The sequence below is a fragment of the Excalfactoria chinensis genome, chromosome Z (genome assembly GCF_039878825.1).
Source record: "Excalfactoria chinensis isolate bCotChi1 chromosome Z, bCotChi1.hap2, whole genome shotgun sequence".
Taxonomy (NCBI): Eukaryota; Metazoa; Chordata; class Aves; order Galliformes; family Phasianidae; genus Excalfactoria; species Excalfactoria chinensis.
The window spans coordinates 8,636,155-8,655,556 of record NC_092857.1 but is presented as its reverse complement, the minus strand read 5'-3'; the positions used below and the strand labels follow the sequence as shown (position 1 = coordinate 8,655,556).

Genomic DNA, 19,402 nt, shown 5'->3' with positions numbered 1-19,402 from the left:
AGAAGAAAGCTACAAAAACAAAAAACAAAATAATAGAACAAAACAAAAAAAAACCTAAAAAGCCCAAAATACCATTTGGTCAACACACTTGGAGCAATTAAAACAGTTCGTGTTGCCTCCAAACATTTCTTTCTGGATTTTGAAGTTTCCATCCCCTACCTCTATTCCCACCCTAAAAGTGAAAACGTGGCCCCAAATCATAGCTCTGAAGAATACCAAAACGTTTTATTTAGAAAACTCCATGGGGAAAAAGTACGTTTTATGTTTGCTTGTTTGTTTTCAGAAGTAAGTTTAGTTCGCTCTGAACATGGAAAAATGAAAGGCTTCATTTTTTTCTCAAAAATTCACTGCTCATTTCTTGGTTGAAGTGGTCTGGAAACACTTTTTGCATCCCAGAAATGCCATCATTTCAACAAGGTTTTTATTTCTCCAAAATAATTCACTGGATTCTATTCACAGTTCTTTCCAGCATAATGAATTTTCCAGAAGCTTTTGTTTCTTCCATTTTCATTCTAGAATGTTAATGCCAGAAACAGAACTGAGATCAGCTTTAGCATTCAAGTTTCTGGATAGTTGTAGTCAACTTCTTCTAGCCTTCTTCAGAAGGAGAGGAGACTGTATTGTGGTGACGCACTCACTGTCACCTCTCCATTGGCAAAAGACACTATCTTTACATTGCTTCCATCCACAGGTCAGGACTTAGGAACAGGCACCACCTGCAGTTAGCTGGTCTGATTGCAGCTAACTGGAGTTTTGTCTCACTGGCACTGAAGAAAGCCCTCTAAGTTTACCTTCTGTGCAGTTTTTCAAAGGAGAAAGGTTGAGAACATGAGTCCTAGTGGAACCATCTCACTAATGAAAGAGAAGGAGGCATCCCAAGCTGCAGCTTCCTTACCTTGCTTGTCTCCAGTGAGAACCCATATCTTAATGCTGGCTTTGGCAAGAGTCTCAATGGTCTGTGGGACCCCGTCTTGCAGCTTGTCCTCAATCGCTGTGGCACCTAGCAGCTTAACAGAGAACAGGGAATGGGTAAGACTTCCCACTGTGAGTAAAGGAGAAAGCATTAGACATCCATGCAGGTATTCAAGCAAGAACAAAAAAAAACCTCAGAAATAAAGTTGCACTGATTTTTGTTCTCCCTTGGCAAATTCACTGCACAAGGTACTCCTCTGATCCTGCAAATTTTGTACTTTGTAATCCTCCTGGCTCAGCTGGATCACAACCATGCTAAAAATCATTTGCCAAACATGAGCACATCTATGTTCTTCCATGTCCTCTCCACAATAGATAGAGATTTAATGCAGGAATGAAGACTTTTGGGGATTCTTGTCCCCGAATTTCCATATGCAATCTCCAATGTAGAGCTCGCTCCAGACATAGTGAAACTGTTGGATGGTTGCAAAGCATCTTCTCCAGCCCACAACATACCCCTCCCAGTCCTTACTCCTCACTGCCACACAGCACTAAATTCAAACTGATCAGGACACTGACCTCTGTTATTTTAAAGTTACTGTTTTCTCTGTGTTTTGGAGATACTTGGTAGCTTTAAACTATTGTCAAAGGGACATGAAGGCTTCACTCTCAGGCATAGGCAGCACCTGCTACCATACCTCCTGTTGTTGGGAGACTAAATTCAGACTCTTCTACTCCCTTGCTAACTCTGCTCGCTTGCACCCATTCTCCATCACAAGTCAGGCTCTCTTACACCATTCTGCTACTCCTTGCAGCACCTTCTGGGGATAAAGCCATTCCTGTGAGGGTACAGGGAAGGATCTGGTATTCCTGCTGTGAGTCTCTGACCTCTTCTTTTATCATCCTGAGCTGAAAAGCATCTGGCTCCCTGACTTCTACATATTTCCTGCTCTGTACATACCCCACACTGCATTTGCACTCTCTGGGCTGGAGGATTCACTCTACTGAGATCAGGAGGGCAGCAGGCTCTGCCCCATGGGCTATGCAGCTTCCAGAGGTCAGCTGTTTCTAGGCTTACACTTATTTCTTCCCAGCTCTGGCAGTGCCCTGAGCATAAAGCTAATGGAAAGAGCAACAGTGCAGCTCCCCAGATTTCCAAAATCTCAGAAAAACATTGCTACGACTGCAAAGGCTGAACTGTTTCCCCTCAGACACCACACATTCTTTTCATTCATTATTCATGGCTGTAAAACACAGGCAAACCCCAGGGCTTCAACAACACTCATGGAGAAAAGAATGACTTGAAGATCACAGTTCAGCTCTGTTTCAGATTGACACAAACATCTTCATGGACATCATCCCCCATCCCGCCCAAGGCTGTGAGAACAAAGGCGATGCTCTCTCTGAAATGGAGCGGGACCTGGGGATTACTCACCGCCTGCCATTTCAAAGAGAGGAAAATAAATAGATCAGCCATTTGCAAGTACAAAGGATAGCTATGAAATATTTGTGTCCCTGCCACCTCCCTTAGGCTCTGCTATGTCACTTCATCACGAGAAAGCTACTCCGACACCCACGTGAGACAAAATAAAACCATTCCCAGGCACTGGTGGCTGACACCCCATTACTGGCTCTGCATGGAGGTGCCAGTGAAAACCCAGCACTGCCATATTTCAAACTGCTCCTGTCAAGCAGCCCACTGAGCTGTCTGCAGCGCTGTGTTTACTGAAGTCATACTGAGCTGTTTATTGACAAACCACTATTCTCACTGCCTCCCCCAGAGGCTGGCCCAGTTTCTATGGAATACCAACCATTAGATCTTTTTCGATCTCTTCATATATCTCTGACAGTTTGTCTTCACGTCCTTCCAAGGCAGTGCTCGCTTCGTGGTGACGCTTAATCCAGTCCTGAAAGTATTCTTCATCCAAGTTCTTATAAGCCACGACGAGTGTCCTCAAACCTTCCCCAGCAAACTCCTGCAAGACAGTGGTGGGACAGAAGAGGTCAAGGGAGAACAGACTCCTTACACTGCTTTGCACAGGAGTCTCTGAAAGCAAACAGCTATTTGTGAAGACTTCTTACCTAACATTTGCGGATGAAAGGCGAAAAACCACACCTTAGTCTACAAGTCTTGGGGAACTTTTAATAACATTTTTCATTGCTGTCCACAATCCTTGCAAAGAAAAAAATCAAAACCCTCTCCAACTTTCCAGCTTTAATCTTTACATCAACCAGGCTCTTGTTTCCCAGGACCCCATTTTTCACCTTGTGGTTCAGTGTTGCGAGACCTAAATTAGACACTCTGAACTCACCCTTAAATTTCAGAGCTGTGCTCAACACGTCCAGAGGTGGGTTTACATGGTTTACATGCACAGTGAGGGCACAGTCACAGCATCTCAGGAAGACTTTGTATGTCTGCTTTCTGCAGATCACAGAGTCACACACAGAATTGCAGAGGCTGGAAGGGACCTTTAGAGATCACTGAGTCCAACCCTGTGCTAAAGCAGATTCCTCTTTACACAAATAGGAAGTTTTTTCCCAAAACAGGACATTTACTTTCCTTTAGGATTCCAAAAGTATAAGCTTGAAGAGAAAATGCATCAGGGAAGAACGACAGATTCATAGAACAGAATGATAGAATCATAGAATCATTAAAGTTGGAATAGAGCTCTAAGATCTTCTAGTGCAACATGACACCCATCAACACCGTTGCCCACTAAACCATGTTCCTAAAAATGACATCTCCACCATTCTTGAACACCCCCAGGGACAGTGACTCCACCACCTCACTGGGCAGTGTGTTCCAGAGCCTCACTACTCTTTCAGAGGAGATTTCTTAACATCCAACCACAACCTTCCCTGGTGCAACCTGAGGCCACTGCATCTCATCCTACTGTTGTTACCTGGGAAAAAGGGCCAACCTCATCACAACCTCCTTTCAGGTACACCACAACCACAATCCATCTCCCTGTGCTCTGACTTCTCCTTCACCCACCACATTTACGCTCAGGCAATGAACAGAGAAGTTTGTGTAATTGCTCAACATCCCTGGCAAAATGTTCTGTTATCTTGTTGCTCTGCTCTGTACCAGATGGAGCTGGCATCACAAGGCAAAGTAAATGTTGGCCAGATCATCCACTTCTCACCACACCTCACTCTACACCAACCATATAAAAATCTACAAGTTTGAGAACTGCGTCTTCCATGCTGCCCTGTATGATGTAGGGTAACCATTAGATGGTTTGTGTTGGACGGGTCACAAAGCACCATCTAGTTCCAATACTCCTGCCACAAGAAGGGATATGATCCTCCACTAGATCATGCTATCATGAGTTCCACCTATCCTGCCTGTCTTCTACCTCCTACTCTAGAGGAACACAACTCTTCTGAATGTCATAAACTGTATAAACTGTATTTGACATCCATGTCACGATGTCTCAGATAATACAGAGCAGTTTAAATAGCACCTGGTGATGCCTAATTTGGTATTGAAGGCTTCACAAATTAATTTCTCTCTCCAATCCTCTTGAAAAAAAAAAAAAAAAAAAAAAAAAAAAAAAAAAAGAAAAGAAAAGAAAAGAAAAGAAAAGAAAAGAAAAGAAAAGAAAAGAAAAGAAAAGAAAAGAAAAGAAAAGAAAAGAAAAGAAAAGAAAAGAAAAGAAAAAAGGATATATATAGTTTTTGTTTGGGTGCTGCTTCTGAAAGCTGTTTTTAATTTAATACAAATCATGTTTTCATACCTGGAGAAAAGGCAACCACCAAATGCAGAGATGTAGTGAAGAAAACACTTACATTCAGGTGTTCCGTGGTCTCCTCCTTGAGAGACTCACATGATGGATGAAGCAGTTCATACAGAATGGTGTCAGCCCCCTTGCAGTACAAAGTCAGGTCACCTTCCGGACTGCGCACTACAAGGAAGAGGAGAAAAGTTCTACACATCTCAGGCTGAAGCAGCTGGGATTCATCGCATTTGCATCAAAACAGATGTTTTTATAGGCATCCAAAATCTACCAAACGTTTGCAGAATCCCAGGAACCAAGATGAACTCTGCTCAGAACAGAAGAGAGTATAACTACACTCAGCTCTGGAGGTTGAACAATGGTCTGAGCAGATGCTCTGTTAAGACAACGTGGTCCGAGCCACCTGCAATTCAGGTAGGGCATCTATATTCAGAAATCAAGAACAACTTGTTCTGCTGCCAGTAAAGGTTCTCATAAACATAAAAACACAGGAAGAAAGAGCTGAGAAAACATACCAATAACAGACATTCGTTTGCGGACATTGTTGAAATCAAGAATAGCCAGAAGTTTGTAGATTTTTGTTTCTCCCATTTCCACAACAGTGATGGTCTCCGGTGTGCGAGCCCGGAACACAAACCCGAAGTTTCTGGCAGCAGTAACGAGGGCTCCCTCATCGGGAGATTGGGCCTGGTACACCAAGTTACCTGCCATGCACAAAAAGAAGGTAATGTGACTTCAGCCCTGTTTTTGAACTAAAGAAATACTTATTATTATTATTATTATTATTAGTGGCAATTAACTAGAATGATAGAATGACAGGATCGTGATAAGATCATTAAGGTTAGGAAATAACCTCTGAGATCATCTAGTCCAACTGTTCAGCAATAACCAATGTTGCACACTAAGCAGTGTCCCTAAGTACCACATCTCCCTCTGGGGCAGTATAGAATCGTAGAATCATTAAGGCTGGAAAACTATGTGTGACGTTGGGAAGACTGGAACAAGCCCATCTCCTGTCTGAGGGAAGCTGTGGCCCCTGCAATTTCTGCACTGCAGTTGCAGTAATCCCACCTCAACCACAGTCACAGAAGATGGACACAACAACTCCAGCTGCTGCCTTTGCCAGTCCTCACCTTCCTTCTTCTCTTCAGGCATGACGGTGTGACAAAGGGAGAGCAGCCGGAAGAACCTGTGTGCTGGGACATCATTCAGCTTCACAGCTTCAACCAGGCTGTGGTCATAGAAGGCAAACTTTGGGTCGGCCAACTGGTTGTAGGAGAAGTCAACCTTCTCTGTGTTCTGTAAAAGTATGGTGTTATCTATAGAGCTCTCGCGTGCATGTACAACAGAGCCTGCCCACCCCAACCTCTTACATTTACAGAGATCCCTCTCTTGTAGAGCTGCTCATGACAGAGTGATGAATCTAAGTGGGAGGTTTTTAAAGCTACTGAGTCACAGGAGAGGACAGGCACCCAAGTACTGTTCAGAGCAGCACCTGGGCTGACAACATAGAGTCATAGATCATCTAAAAAGATCCTTTCCCATACTACAGCAAGTACTCCATCAGGAAACTCACTGAAGGATTTCTACATTTCAGAAATGCGTGCCCTCAAAACACAGCTTCTTGAAAGCACCATCCAGATTTCAGTGGTTGTCTGAGACATGGGCACGTGGAGGCTCAGTTTAAAACAATTCAAAAAGCTGTGTTCCCCATCCTCCTAAAGCAAGAAAAAAAGACCTGATATGGGAAAAGATGACAGAAGAGTGATGTAAAGGTTCAGCCCCGTGGGCACCGCCTACTCTTACTGTCTGAAAACAAGAAACCTCCAGGTAGAGAGGAACACTGGAGAGCATGAATACTCAGCATAGCATGATCCCTACTTTCATCCTACCCCCAGTGAACTCATAGTTTCCAGGATGGGAGTCATCCTTCCGACCTGCACCAGCTGACATTCTGCACTTATGCCATAAGAACACAGCTCTCCCACCTCCACCAACTTGTGCAAGAAGGTCCAGACACTCCAGCATCGTGGGTGTGTGGGAGCAGCCTTTCACCCGCAGGACGCTGCTGGGCAGCTGGCTGGGAGCAGACCAGCATCTCTCCCCCAGCAAGCCAGCCCTCTGCATTCTGCTGCTTGAAGGAGGGCAGGCTGGTGGCACAAGAACTAGGAGCAAGAGCCAATTTCAGTTTAAGTTTTAAAGGGCCTGGAAATGAATCACCAGGGTGAGAAGTGGGATTTTCATCATCGTTTTGCCATTTGTTATCTGGATTTCTGCATATGGTTTTCAGACACTTTAGGCAGCGAAATCCAAGATGGGGGTTTGTGTCAGCAAGCAGAGGGTGGAGAAAATGAAGAAGTCCCTCATTTTCAGGCTCTCCAATGTCCAGACACTAGGGAAATTTGATAGTAACTTTGTTATGCATATTAACTGGACTCCCCAATTCCCAGCCAGAACTGTAATTCTCTGTAAAGCACAACAATATCCAACAGTGTCCAAGTTCCCAATCACTATCAATACCCAAGTGTCCAGAGGAGCTGTGCATGCAGTAGGATGTCACATGAAGCTGAGGGAACAGTGCTGCCCATCCTGCAAGTTTAAAGCAGGCTTACTAGAAGGAAATGCAATTATGACAAACCTCTGATGCCTTCAAGAATGCACCTCAATGCTGTTAGGATAAGGAGGAACACGAGCACAAGCTAAGACTGGGTGGGATGTGTCCATGGACACCTTTGCAGGCTGGTTCACAGAAAGCAGAGGATCTGCTAACTCTTGAGCACTTACCTCGTTTATTTCTATCCGCTGCCCAGACTTATCATACACATCACCTGCAAGCAAGAAAGACGAACGTTATCCCACAAACTCCAGATAGCTGCAGTCTGAGCTCTTCTACCACACACACACACACAAACTCACAAAAAAGAAACAAAAACAAAAAGTGCTTTGAAGCTATTGCCAAATGTAAAAGCTTCAATAAACACAAATATACCGACACCTGTAGTGGAGACTGGTGATTCATACCGATCAGTATGAAACTCAAAGCAGTTATCATAAAGTTGTCTGTGATTTGGCTAAAGAACTGATTTCTGCTCAGACATGACAATATTAAGATGGTGCTTGCAGGAGAAGACTTCTCGTGCATCTTTCCTTTGGAAAATGAGACAAAATCCAGCTCTTGGGTCACTCTTTGCAGCAGTCCCTGGACAAACAAAGAGCAGTTGCCAACGTCCCTTCTTCCCACACATAGATGGTATTTTCACTGAACAGACGGTCTGGTCAGAGAAATGAATGACATCTCCTTTCTAGCTAAAGGAGTTTCCCTGCTGAAATTTCTTTCTGGACAAAAACATCTCGTAAGCTTTGGACTGTGCCCAGGCCATCCAGAATCAAAACTTTTTGAAATAGGATTGAAACACATTAAACTACATATTTGACAGATTCAACATCAACTGTGACTACAGTCCATTTAAGATACTGCTACTCCCTCACAAGAGCCCAGAGGTTGTAGAAAGAAACTCAGGAGCCATCTCTTCTGAGAACGTTCATCCCAATGGGAACTGTAATCAAAAGGCTATCAGACATCTCCTCTTCAATGGCAAGCCTAAGCCTACAGAGCATCCTCCCTGGCAGCAGAAACAATGCTTCCTTTTTTTCTGGCATGCCTCCTCAAAATGCTCCAAGAAGAAGTTACTCCTTCATTTAGGCCAACAGATAGCACTGAGAAAAAAACAGAAGCTTTCCGGCACACTAGTTCATCAGTAGGTCTGATACAGGCAACACAAAGCATCAATCTACAAATAAGATGTGACTAATTTCTCTGGGGGAGTCTAATGATGTTAATCAATTAGTCAGTATGTGAATTGCTAGCACCTCTTGAGGTGGATGAAGAAAATTGCCTGTGGCTATACAATGAAGGAGCCCGCCAATGACTGTTGTCATCTAATAGTGCTAACCACTGTTGTTTCCCATTTTTTTTTCTAACTCCCTACAAACTTTTCTTTCTCTTGGCAGGCTAAATAAGTTAGGAGTGCAGATGAATGGCCATGCCATTGACAGCCAGTACGTGAGCTGAAGAGTAAGCTACTTGAATAGGGTATATAAAACCATTGCTCATGATGTAAGAAATTGTTGAGTGTGAGTAGTTGACAATATACCACCATGAGGAATGGCTCATTTCACAAGTGAGTAAGAGTGAGAATGTGAGAAACAGCTGGACTCCACATATAGTTGGAATATAGTTGGGAGTGGGGACTGGGTGCCTTATAGGGAACAGAGTTTTACAGAGTTAGCAATACTTCGGTAGCCATATCAAAAACACCATGAAGGGCTGAGACCATACAGGCAGTGATATCAGAAAAAGAATACATTTGGGTACAGGCATACTTAAACTGGTATCAATGAGTGAACAAAGTAATAAGGTGCAAGTTCTTTAGCTGGGTGGACAGTGGGGCAGGTAAAAGGTGGTCAAGGGATGGAAAAAGGGGGAAGCGAAGGAAACAGTGGACAGGAAGATTATATTAGGATACACAAAGAGTGCAATATCAGGGTTGTCCTTGTATATTTGACCATTACAGCTGCTTACAAAACACTCTGCTGGATGTCATAGTTAGTCTCTATTGACTGAGAGGCGTGAAACATAGAGAATAAGAGGAATGGGTAACATACCATAGGATTTGCCATTGATGGAGCACTTGTTGAAACACATGATGTTCTGAGTGAGAGTTCCTGTTTTGTCTGAGAAGATGTACTTGATCTGCCCCAGCTCTTCATTGAGCGTAGTGGTGCGGGCCTGAGCTGGTGTGTCATTCAGCGGGTAATACATCTTACGGTCCCAGTCAATGTAGAAACTGTTGCCCAAGCGTATAATCTCTACACTGGGGAAAGAGAAGGCAACCAAAAAGTCATTAATTTAAAAGGACAAGATATTCATCTTCAGCACTATCAATAGCAATTGCAATTAGAGGACAACTCTGAAGGTAATGATAGGACATACTTGTCCTTAAATGGACTGCCGTGTGCAATACTAAAGCAAGTCCCACTGAAATGATGCAATGGGCTTGTAGTAGGCTCCTCTCCTTTATGAACCAAACCTGCACTTGCTTCTGCGGTGGCTGTCCATTTCCTTAGGCTGGGCAGTGAGTTAAGACAAGCCACAGGAATTCACTCCCACTCAGACTAGCACAACTCACCGTTAACCCTGCTGAGAACAAGCAGCAGCTGCGCACGGAGCACAGACATAAGTCAGAGGCAGCAGCAGGGTGTTTCATTTGGTGCAGTTTAGAGAATGTGTTCAGAGGGACCCTGGGCTGAGCCGCGCTGTGGTGCCAGGAGATGAGTACAAACAACTCAGACCACCAGAACAAGTGAGTCATTGTGTAACTCAATACAATCGTGGAGCAGTATCAGCTCACAGACAACACGAATTTCCACTTTGCTGCTGGTGTGACACACTGGGCAGGAATGGGATGAATTCCTTACATTTGGTAACACAAAAGAGAGTCTAAGAACACAACTTCCAACCCCTTAGCTCTGAGTGTAACTCCTCACGCTCCCAGAAGCTCCATGGAGAGGGCAGCACCAGCAGCTATGAGCTGTCCTTGTGGTTTGGCAACACAAACTTTTCACAGATGTTCTCTGTGAATTACATAGCAACAGTTCATCCTGTAGTCAGAAGCATTTCTCCCTGACAAATTAGGTACAGTTATAAACCAAACCAGCCCAGGCAGTCTACAGTGCCACCTCAAGATTTTGTAGGTAACACGTCCACCCTTCCTACCCTGCTTGCCCATCTTCAATAGTCAGCACAGCACTGTTCTCTTGGAAACGATGGCACTGACTGTCTACTCCTACACATCCTCAGCTCCTACTTACCTGGCAACTCACAACTCACATGAGCCTTGAAGCCACCATAAAGAAAGTGCTATTCACCTTTTTCAGTGCAAAGGGGAGAAAGCATGGTGCTACCTGCAGTACCAAGTTTCCAGCCTTGCTCCCACAGCATCCCACACTTATACCTCTTCTTCAAATGGAGAAGAAAAGGTTTCAGTGAAGAAGACAATATATTGTTTCTAACCCCCTGTTCTTTTAAAACCATGTGGGACCTGTTCTGGCTAGTCAGGAAAGTAGGGGTTATGAGATGTCTTTGCTAGATGGCAACAGCATAGAGAGCTGGCCCTGGCTGTGTGGGATCATCCACACTGGGGTTGCATTCATGTCATATCACAGAACGGCTTGGATTGGAAGGGACCTCAGAAATCATCTACTTCCAGCCTCCATTCAGACAAAAGCTAAAACTTTCCTAGGATGAAAGAAGGATCTGAAACATACCTGACATAGAGTGAAATTGGCACCACTGTGTTTAGGATGATCACATATGACCAGAACATGAGGAAGGCAGAGAAGGGGGCAGAGGTGACATCTTCTGCCCAGGGCAGGTACACTTGGAAGTTGTAGCCCTTATGAGATTCCCAGATACCATTACCAATGGCTAGGATAAGACACATCAGTGCTAAAAATGCAAAGATCTGGAAAATAAAATAAAATAAAACAAAATAAAACAAAATAAAATAAAATAAAAACCTGCATGTTAGAAACAGGGAATTCATTATGTGCTGTTTAATTGGAAAACTGTAACCAAAGGGAGTTGGATAGTCTGTGCGATGGGTCAAGGTTTTTAGTGGTGAAGGAGGCAAACAGGCGAAAAAAATGACTATCTCAGAGATATAACTACACAGTGCACAGCCTGTGGCAATTTGGAGTCACAAGGCTTCAGACAAACAGCAATATAAGTCCCAAGTACAGACCTATAACAGGGTGCTCCTGGGCAGATGGGTGCAGAGCATCAGATCTCACTGGAGGAGTGCTGAGCTGCTGCTCCTTAAAGGTCTGGCTGCACATCTGGTAATAATTTCCCACACCCCACCCCCCCACCAAAGACTTCTTCTGGCTGTTTGCCAGGTGTGTCATAGTTTTCCTCACAATTTCTGAAAAATCAGTAAGGATAGTTTGTAATGCAGGAAATTCACCACTGTGCAGGTTGGAATTCAGTGCTGGATATCCTTCTTATGGTTAAAGGAGAGTCACCGACCCAGAACTAATTGTTGCCTTGGTACCTACCATTGCCATCTGATTACATCTCCTTTGAGCTAACAAAAAGCAATGCCAGACATTGAGGTGTAGCCTTGGACTTAGAGAAGCCTATTTCTCGAAGCTTAAAGCAACATGGGGAACAGCAATTGGGAAGAAAATACAGATAAATGCCAAGAGAACAGTGAATCCACAAATACAGGTGTGGAAAAGGCAGACACGTTTAACAGACACTCCTCCACTAATGATGGAAGAACAAAGCAGAAGGATGTATCAATCCCATATGATGCAGCAGATGGAAAAGACAGTTCACCTACTGTGACAGGGAACAGTATGTGGCTCTGTCTGCTAATAATAAGCATTTTCAAATCAGTGGGTCCAGGTAATTGAAAGCCAAAAGCTTGAAGGAGCTCACTGATTAATTATCTTAACGAGTCAAGTTAATTTTTAACAATGCTTTGAAAGCTGTGAAGCTCCACCATACTGAAAATCTGCTAAGATAGTTACAGTACTTGGAAGGCTGAAACAGTGACCGTGGGAAAGAAACAGAAGCTAGTATGACGTAATTGTTGGAAAAAATGATACTAGAAGCAATTCTATTGATACTGAATTCTTCTTAAAACTTCCACTATCCTAATAGGAGTGTGAAGATATGGAATCAACAGGCTGTGCAACTGTGCTATTAAAAGCCATCTCTTGCATGTATGGTCATTAGGGATGAAGTACCAGTACACTGGGACACTGTAAGGCCAACCAGTAATAACCATATTACAGGAGTAATCAACTCTTTTTCTAAACAGTTATTGAGGTACAAATATAGAAACACTGCACGCAAAGCAGACGCTTGTGTTGCTGAAGTAGCCTACAAGGGGAGGAACGATACTTTTATGGAATGATTTGAGCGTCTTGGTTAAAAGTTCGTGTCCAACCAACTTGAGATTCAATACCAACAAGATACTAAAGGGGGATTTTAATTAATGAAGGTGTTGTGCTGCAGTAAGGAGGCATGTTTGTTTCCCACAGCAGTGGCAGGTTTTCTGTTTAGCTGTGGGAAGCCCAGTAAATTACTCCACTGGTGAAATGGAGGCAATATTGCCTGCTAGTAAGGAATGTGGTGTGATGTTTTTAAACCCCTGTGACCAGCACTAAAAACAGACTTTATTTTGAGCTGCTGTAATAACAGTGGTCTAAGGGTTTGTGAGAGGGATGACTCAGGAATGGGCAATGCCCTTTATTAAACCAACAGATGGAGAAAACAGGCAAGCCCAGCCATTTTCATTAGTATTTCTGTTGGTCGAAGCATGACTGCTCACTGCAGACCTTGTCTGCTATGAAATAATTAGAAAAGATAAACAAACAAGTGTGGACAGAGTGTTGGCATCATTACCACTACCCTGGAAAAGATAGAAGAAAGCAAACCTATTGTAGACAGAAGGCTTCCCACTGTGAGCAGCCAACCCCTTCTGGTGCTGCCTATGCTATGCCCGTGATGAAACCTCTGCAGGACTGAGTGGGATTTGTGGAGGGAGGAGATGACTTTTGACAGGCATTTACTGCTAGAATTAGAACAGTCTTTGCTGGCACTTTGAGTTTTGCTCTGTGATTGGATGCAAGAAGGCACTTAGTGATGAAGCTGACAGCTGTATTTCTCTGAAAATGTGCCTCCTCAAACCTGTAAAAAGGCAGGTTTTGGGGGGAAAACTAATTCCTGGTACTGACAGTAGCATTCCCTACTGGATGAGGAACATTCCTTTCTTTCTGAGACTCTGATAAATGTTCCTTTCTTGCTGGTTTCTGCCCCGTGCTGCCAAATTGCCTTGCAGAGAGAAACGCTCCCAGACATGAACAAACAGTGATGGCTTCCATCTGTAAAGGTTCACTCCCAATTAACCCCTGTAGGGACAGAGCAGGGCAGCACTGAACCACAACTCCTTTGTCATGCCCTGCCAAAAAAACTGACTTGTCCCTGGAAGTTTTATGGACAATTAAACACAAAATAGCTTTGCCAGTGTTAACATGGAAGGAGTTTCATTAAGCTCAAAATGAGCTATTAACTGCAAGCTGCAGCTGCTCTGTATTTCCATACTCAGGAGTGCAATTCACTGCCCCTTTTCATGACTTTGCTTCACAACCTCTGGCCACCTGGAGAGCTGGAAGGACCCAATGCCACATTGCCTACTGTGTGCCTAGAGCTGGCTGCATGGGGCAGGGCAGAGCTGCACTCAGACACCAAAATGATAGGTGCCTTAAAAGTGCATGAAAGAGAAAAATATACACACTTGGCTCCACCAGTGCCTGAGAACCCAGGCAGAAGCTGATGCAATTCACTGCAACTTGCTCTTTTCTTTTTTTCTTTTTCTTTTAAATGGAGCCACGAGGTAAATTCATCTTGTTCACATTCACAACAAGAGGCCAAACAGGCTGAAAGCTCTGGGTGGGACCCTTGGCTTGCGAAAGCAGATTTGGCAAACCTTCACTGAATGCTAAATTCTGAGGTCTCTATTCAGACTTCCTCCACTCCTCTACAATTCTACCCCACATCCCCTGCTCCTTTCCAGCAACAGCAGAACAGAGAACCCTTGAAAATGTGTGGTTTTTCAGAAACCAGCAAAATTCTCAATGTCAGATGCCCAAATCTTGCTTGGTTTTTGCTGTCCCCTTAAAATTAAGGGAAGAAAACAGAGAGAAAAGCAAGCTGAGGACGATAAGTGAGAATTTCACTTGGTAGCAACTGGTGAAGTGTTATTAAAGTCAGTAGAGTGTCTTTGCTGTTCACTAAACAAGGGCCCCAAAGGTTTGAAGATGATCCTTGAACAGCTCTCTGTGCTGTGGCATTGCTTCATAGCAAATATGCACATATTCAGGACATTGCTTCACAGTGCCAGCAGTCTGTCCTGCATCCAAAGGAAAACAGCTTTTCTTCCAGCAACGCTGACTGCAGCAACATCAGAATGCAAGCCTCTGAAGACTGTTGGTGATAAAGGTGGTCCCTTCCCCGAGCTGCTTTGAAAGTAAGTGGTAAAATCTTGACTCTGCAAAAGAATCACTGTCTCTGCCTGGTACTGTTTGTCATTTGTTGAAAACACTGACAATCTTAAATCTCAATTTAGGATTGTCTTATTGTGAGCATAGAGCACCTGCTATGCAAGATCAGTGCTTTCATATTTGTCAGCTGCTAAGAACATCACTTTCTTGATATTAACAAGACCATGTCTCAGTGTTCACCCCAATGTGATAACACAAATGCTGGCATCATGTAAATCAATAAGCTCAGTTATCAAATGCAATGCATATACCATCAAAGATGCAAGAAATCAGAAAGAAGAAGGAGCACTTCAGAAGAAGCGTGGGGAATGTGAAAATGATAAACACATCTGTAGGAATGGTGCTAAGTTAATCAGACTTACCATCAGCACAAGGACGTTCATGAGCCGGTCAATGCTCGTCCTTTTGAAAGTTGTTCTTCCACTGTTCTGCATCAGCTTGGTGTCTGGCCCTGGAGGTGAAACATGTCGATGAAAGTGTTAAGTCACTTGCCTTGGGTTATAAGGAGGAGTCACGAAAAGCTAATTAATTAGTCCATTAATTCTGGGTTTTGATCCCGTTCTCTTCTTTCAACAGCCAATTCTCCCTTTTGGGTTCAATTACTTTTCAGAGAATATCTGATGCTGTGCTGTTATTACTGACATATTACGCATGTCTCCTAAATCTACAGCACTACAGAAACAACAGAAGGTCTATGTCTGTAAGAAGCACAGGTTGAATATGCTACAGTAACACCACTGATGGTCCTGATATTCCAATATGGCTGAAAATCATATAAAAATAACGTTGAATTTTATCAGATATTTTTAAGAGTGTAGAACTCTGAACAAATTTGGGGAATTAAGGCTCCTATTGGCCTAAAGTAGGCCAATAATGGCAGATCTCAGATGTGATTCCTAAACAAATGTAATGTTTAAATTCTTTCTTACTGAGAGATCTTCTCTCACATACTTTGCTGCATGCGTTGCAGAAATAAAACACTAGTTCTGCCCATAAAAGCATTTTTTTGAGATGGAACTGGATGTTGTAACATAATATTTGCAAATCACTTTTCTCCTATGGACCACTATAAAAAATTACAGATTAAAATCCCCAATAATATACAAAATGCCCAGCTTAGAGTTAAACCAAGGGATCTTACATATTGTTTTGCCTTTATATTTTTACCTGATAGAAATATATCCCCAAAGAGGAAATTATTTGGTTCCTTTCCCCTTACTAGGTATGATGTGCTCCCATACAAATGCTGCTACACTCTGCAATTCACTTGTTGGTTTTCCTACCTACCAGCATAAATAACAAGACCAAAGCACCATTCCGTGTTCCTAATAGTACAGCCCCTCAGCAACATCTTCTCGTTATCCAGGGCATACTTCTCTCCTCGAAGAGCAAGAGTTCCTGTGAAATTATCCAGCTTGTTGTTAGGTGCCTCGCATTTGACTTCACCTGTTAGAAACATAAAACAAAACAAAGACAAATAAACAAACAAAATCTCATAAGAAATGTCAAGAATCTTTGCGGCCTAGAACTATGCTGTTTAATACTGTATTCTCAGCTGTTTCCAGGCAGGAAATATTTCACACTGTAGCTGCCATCCACTGTTGACCCCATCATTCCTAACTTTCATCCAACATATACTGGTGTTGCTCTTACCCCATATCATGTCATATTCTAATGGCCACAACGAATTCAGATTAATCCTAGATTTTAGAGATGGTAGTTTTGTATTACTGCAGTCCAAAACTAAGTTTGCGCTCTCTTTTGTGGGTGAGAAGAACTGTTGAACAAGCAACATACTTCTACTCCTTCCAGAGCAAATCATCACGGTAGGATGTCACTGGGTAATTCTAGACAGCAGTGCTGAACTCACATAATTCCTGCTCCATTTTCTTTAAAATTGCATGAGCCCAAGCAAGAAAATCATTGCCTGAAGGCTGCAAGAGAGTAATTAATTGAGGTGTCTCTGTTCACTGTTTTTTTTAATTTTATCTGTTTTATACCTTAAGAAATGCTCACACTTGAAAGAGATGCTGCTCCCTTTGGCCGTGCAGCTAACACTCTGTTTGGAGAACCTGTTTCTATTTCTATACTTTATAAGAGAACATGTTAATGTAAAACTGTAAATACAGATAAAAAAAAATAAATCTATTATTTAAATTGACATTAGCAGCCAGCATCTAAAGATTCAAAGCAGAGCCCTGTGAACATGTTGGAAGGAACTGGGAAATATAAATAGACCTTACAGAAAGAGACTCCAAGAGTTCAGTCTGTTCAGATAATCAGCACTGAAGTTATTTTGATCACAGGCTGCAAATCTCTACGTGAGGACAAGCATTTGCAGAGAGTGCAGTTTTTCCAGCTGTTTTCAGATACAAACACACCAGATTAAGAGATTGTAGGGAAAATGTAGAGAAAATCCAGCTGAAAGTACAGCTGTGAGCGTTGTGGTAGACTCCACTGCTTAAAACTTAAAACTCAGGGATAGGTGCTGTCATTGTGGAAAAGCACTTCTCCTGTAGAGCAGGGAAATCACCAGATTCCAAAGAAGAAGCAATTAGGAAGTTCTATGAGACGTGTGACATAGGTGCTGGTGATGCCATTTCATGCTCTGGTCAATCCAAGCGCAATCAGACCTGCCCTCCCTAGCCTCTAACTCGTACAGTCACTCTTCCTGTCTCACGACAACCCTCATGCTCTCCAAAAAGCACCAAGAGAATAGAGGCTCTGCAGTGCAACCCCAAACACGATGTGACTTTGGTGAACCAAAACCAGGGCACGATCCCGTGCCAAGAGCACTGCTCCTTTCCTCACGCAAGTTTTGGGTTGTGACTTAAGTCTTCCGTGAGTCAACGCCCAAATCTGCTCTCCCAGTGAGTGGGTGAGTCTGACATTTTGACATCAGAACAAAAAATCATTTGAATTAATGCAACCACAAAAGAGAGAGAGAAACTCTGGAGTGGGAAACCCAGTGCCCTCACCGTGACCTCGGTAAGACTCTGTGCTTCCTGTCCTGCTGACAGTAGGCAGATATCAGAATGCTTTTCACCTGACGACCTTAAATACTGCAAAGTCTACATGCAGTTAAGTGGTAGGTACTGAAAAACATTGCTTCCTTTTTTCCTCCTCGCTCCCAAAAGAAATAAAGTTCAGCATCTTTCAAGCATCTTCCTTATCTGAACCATCACAGCGTCAACAAACATCGTAACTCACATTAAGCATTCCACTGAGTGCCTATATTAGCTGCTCAACCTTTTCCTCTCTTCCTGTCTTAAGAAATAATTAGATAAAGAATTGCATAAATATTTAAATACTTTTGCAGAAGTTAGCTAGGGAAATGCAAGGCTGGGTCTGAGTCCAGGCACTCTTCCCAGTATTCACCCAAATATAAATCATCCTGGGAGCCATTCTATTCATTTTAGTACAGCAGAGAGGCCACTTTATTTACAAGCAGAGATTTAATGGACAAATAAATATTTGATAGAGCAGCTGCAATTCTCCAAAAGACTCTGAAACATTTTTAAATGATGTTGTTTCAAGAATGCAGCATCTTTAGATAAGCATTACCCAGAAAAATGCTTGAAAAATGGCGTAGGATGGAGGATTTGCTTACCTGATACACACTGCATCCTCCTCAGGAAAACAGCTGAGAGCACAACCTGACTTCACAAAAAAAGACCTTGCTGCACCCACAAAAGCACATTTCTCAAGGCCTAAAGCTCTCAGAACCACAGCCTTCACGTTGGAGAAATCCCAATGTTCTGAGCTGTTGCTCAGCTGAGACCACACACATCACTTCACAGAACCTCAGTGAAGGAAGCAGAGGGAAAGCCTCTGCATTTGGATGATACACTACCAGTGACCATCCACACCACGCTAACTCTCTGCCACATCACCACCGTTTTTCCCTGGGACAATCTAGTTATTTCAGTGAGATTTATTTTTATTGTTGATCTTTTGTCGTCTTTATCCAAAACCATTTCCTGAGAGCCTGCATTCCCTGAGAAGCTCCAAGGACAGTAGCCTTTGCTCCACTCCTCTCCATCCCCGTATTTCCTACAATCCTGCCCTCTGATGGAAGCCAGCAGGGCTCTGCAAAGCACCATTCCCTCATTCTCTCTCTGCTGATGGACGATCTATGAACACTGACTATTCCGTTTGCAATGAGTCTGGTTCCTTTTTCTTACTGTTCTATACTTGAGATACAAGCAGTGTGAAGAAAGGATGCTTTGCCTGTTAACAGCAGCTGGTGTATAAACATCTTAAAATGCAGTCCCTCTGTGGCACCGATAGAGACCTGCTGCAAGGGCAGAGGTTCTTCATATAAGTAGCTATTATTTGCTGTACAGATGCAATGTGCCCATTCTGTTTGCCTGCCACCACATCCAAAGGAGTGCTGTGCAGGGAGTAGCCTGGAAGGGAGCTGCTCAGGCACTCCATGGACTCTGGTGTTTGAGAAAACTCTTTGGAAAGAGAAATTTCAACATAAACTCACCATTGAAGTCTGTCAGTTTCTGAAGATCTTCTCCAAGCTCAGCAGTGACTGTCAGTGCCTGTTTCACCTTGAGGTTTGTTTCACTGTAATACATCACATAAAGCATAAAGGAATGAGACCAGCTCTC

At 43.1% G+C, this 19,402-nt stretch overlaps 1 protein-coding gene across 2 annotated transcripts in view; it reads right to left on the bottom strand.

Annotated features, from left to right (window-relative positions):
* LOC140264310 (phospholipid-transporting ATPase FetA-like) overlaps nt 1-19,402 on the bottom strand; it is a 65,253-nt gene that overhangs the window by 14,401 nt on the left and 31,450 nt on the right. For both annotated transcript variants that reach the window (XM_072359980.1, XM_072359979.1), the window contains exons 9-19: nt 19,276-19,358; nt 16,071-16,229; nt 15,146-15,234; nt 10,980-11,176; nt 9,318-9,526; nt 7,437-7,480; nt 5,786-5,951; nt 5,168-5,356; nt 4,705-4,820; nt 2,724-2,888; nt 896-1,007 (exon numbers count right to left, since the gene is read on the bottom strand). In XM_072359980.1, coding sequence (XP_072216081.1) covers nt 896-1,007; nt 2,724-2,888; nt 4,705-4,820; nt 5,168-5,356; nt 5,786-5,951; nt 7,437-7,480; nt 9,318-9,526; nt 10,980-11,176; nt 15,146-15,234; nt 16,071-16,229; nt 19,276-19,358 — 1,529 coding nt within the window. The remainder of the gene's footprint in view (nt 1-895; nt 1,008-2,723; nt 2,889-4,704; nt 4,821-5,167; nt 5,357-5,785; nt 5,952-7,436; nt 7,481-9,317; nt 9,527-10,979; nt 11,177-15,145; nt 15,235-16,070; nt 16,230-19,275; nt 19,359-19,402) is intronic.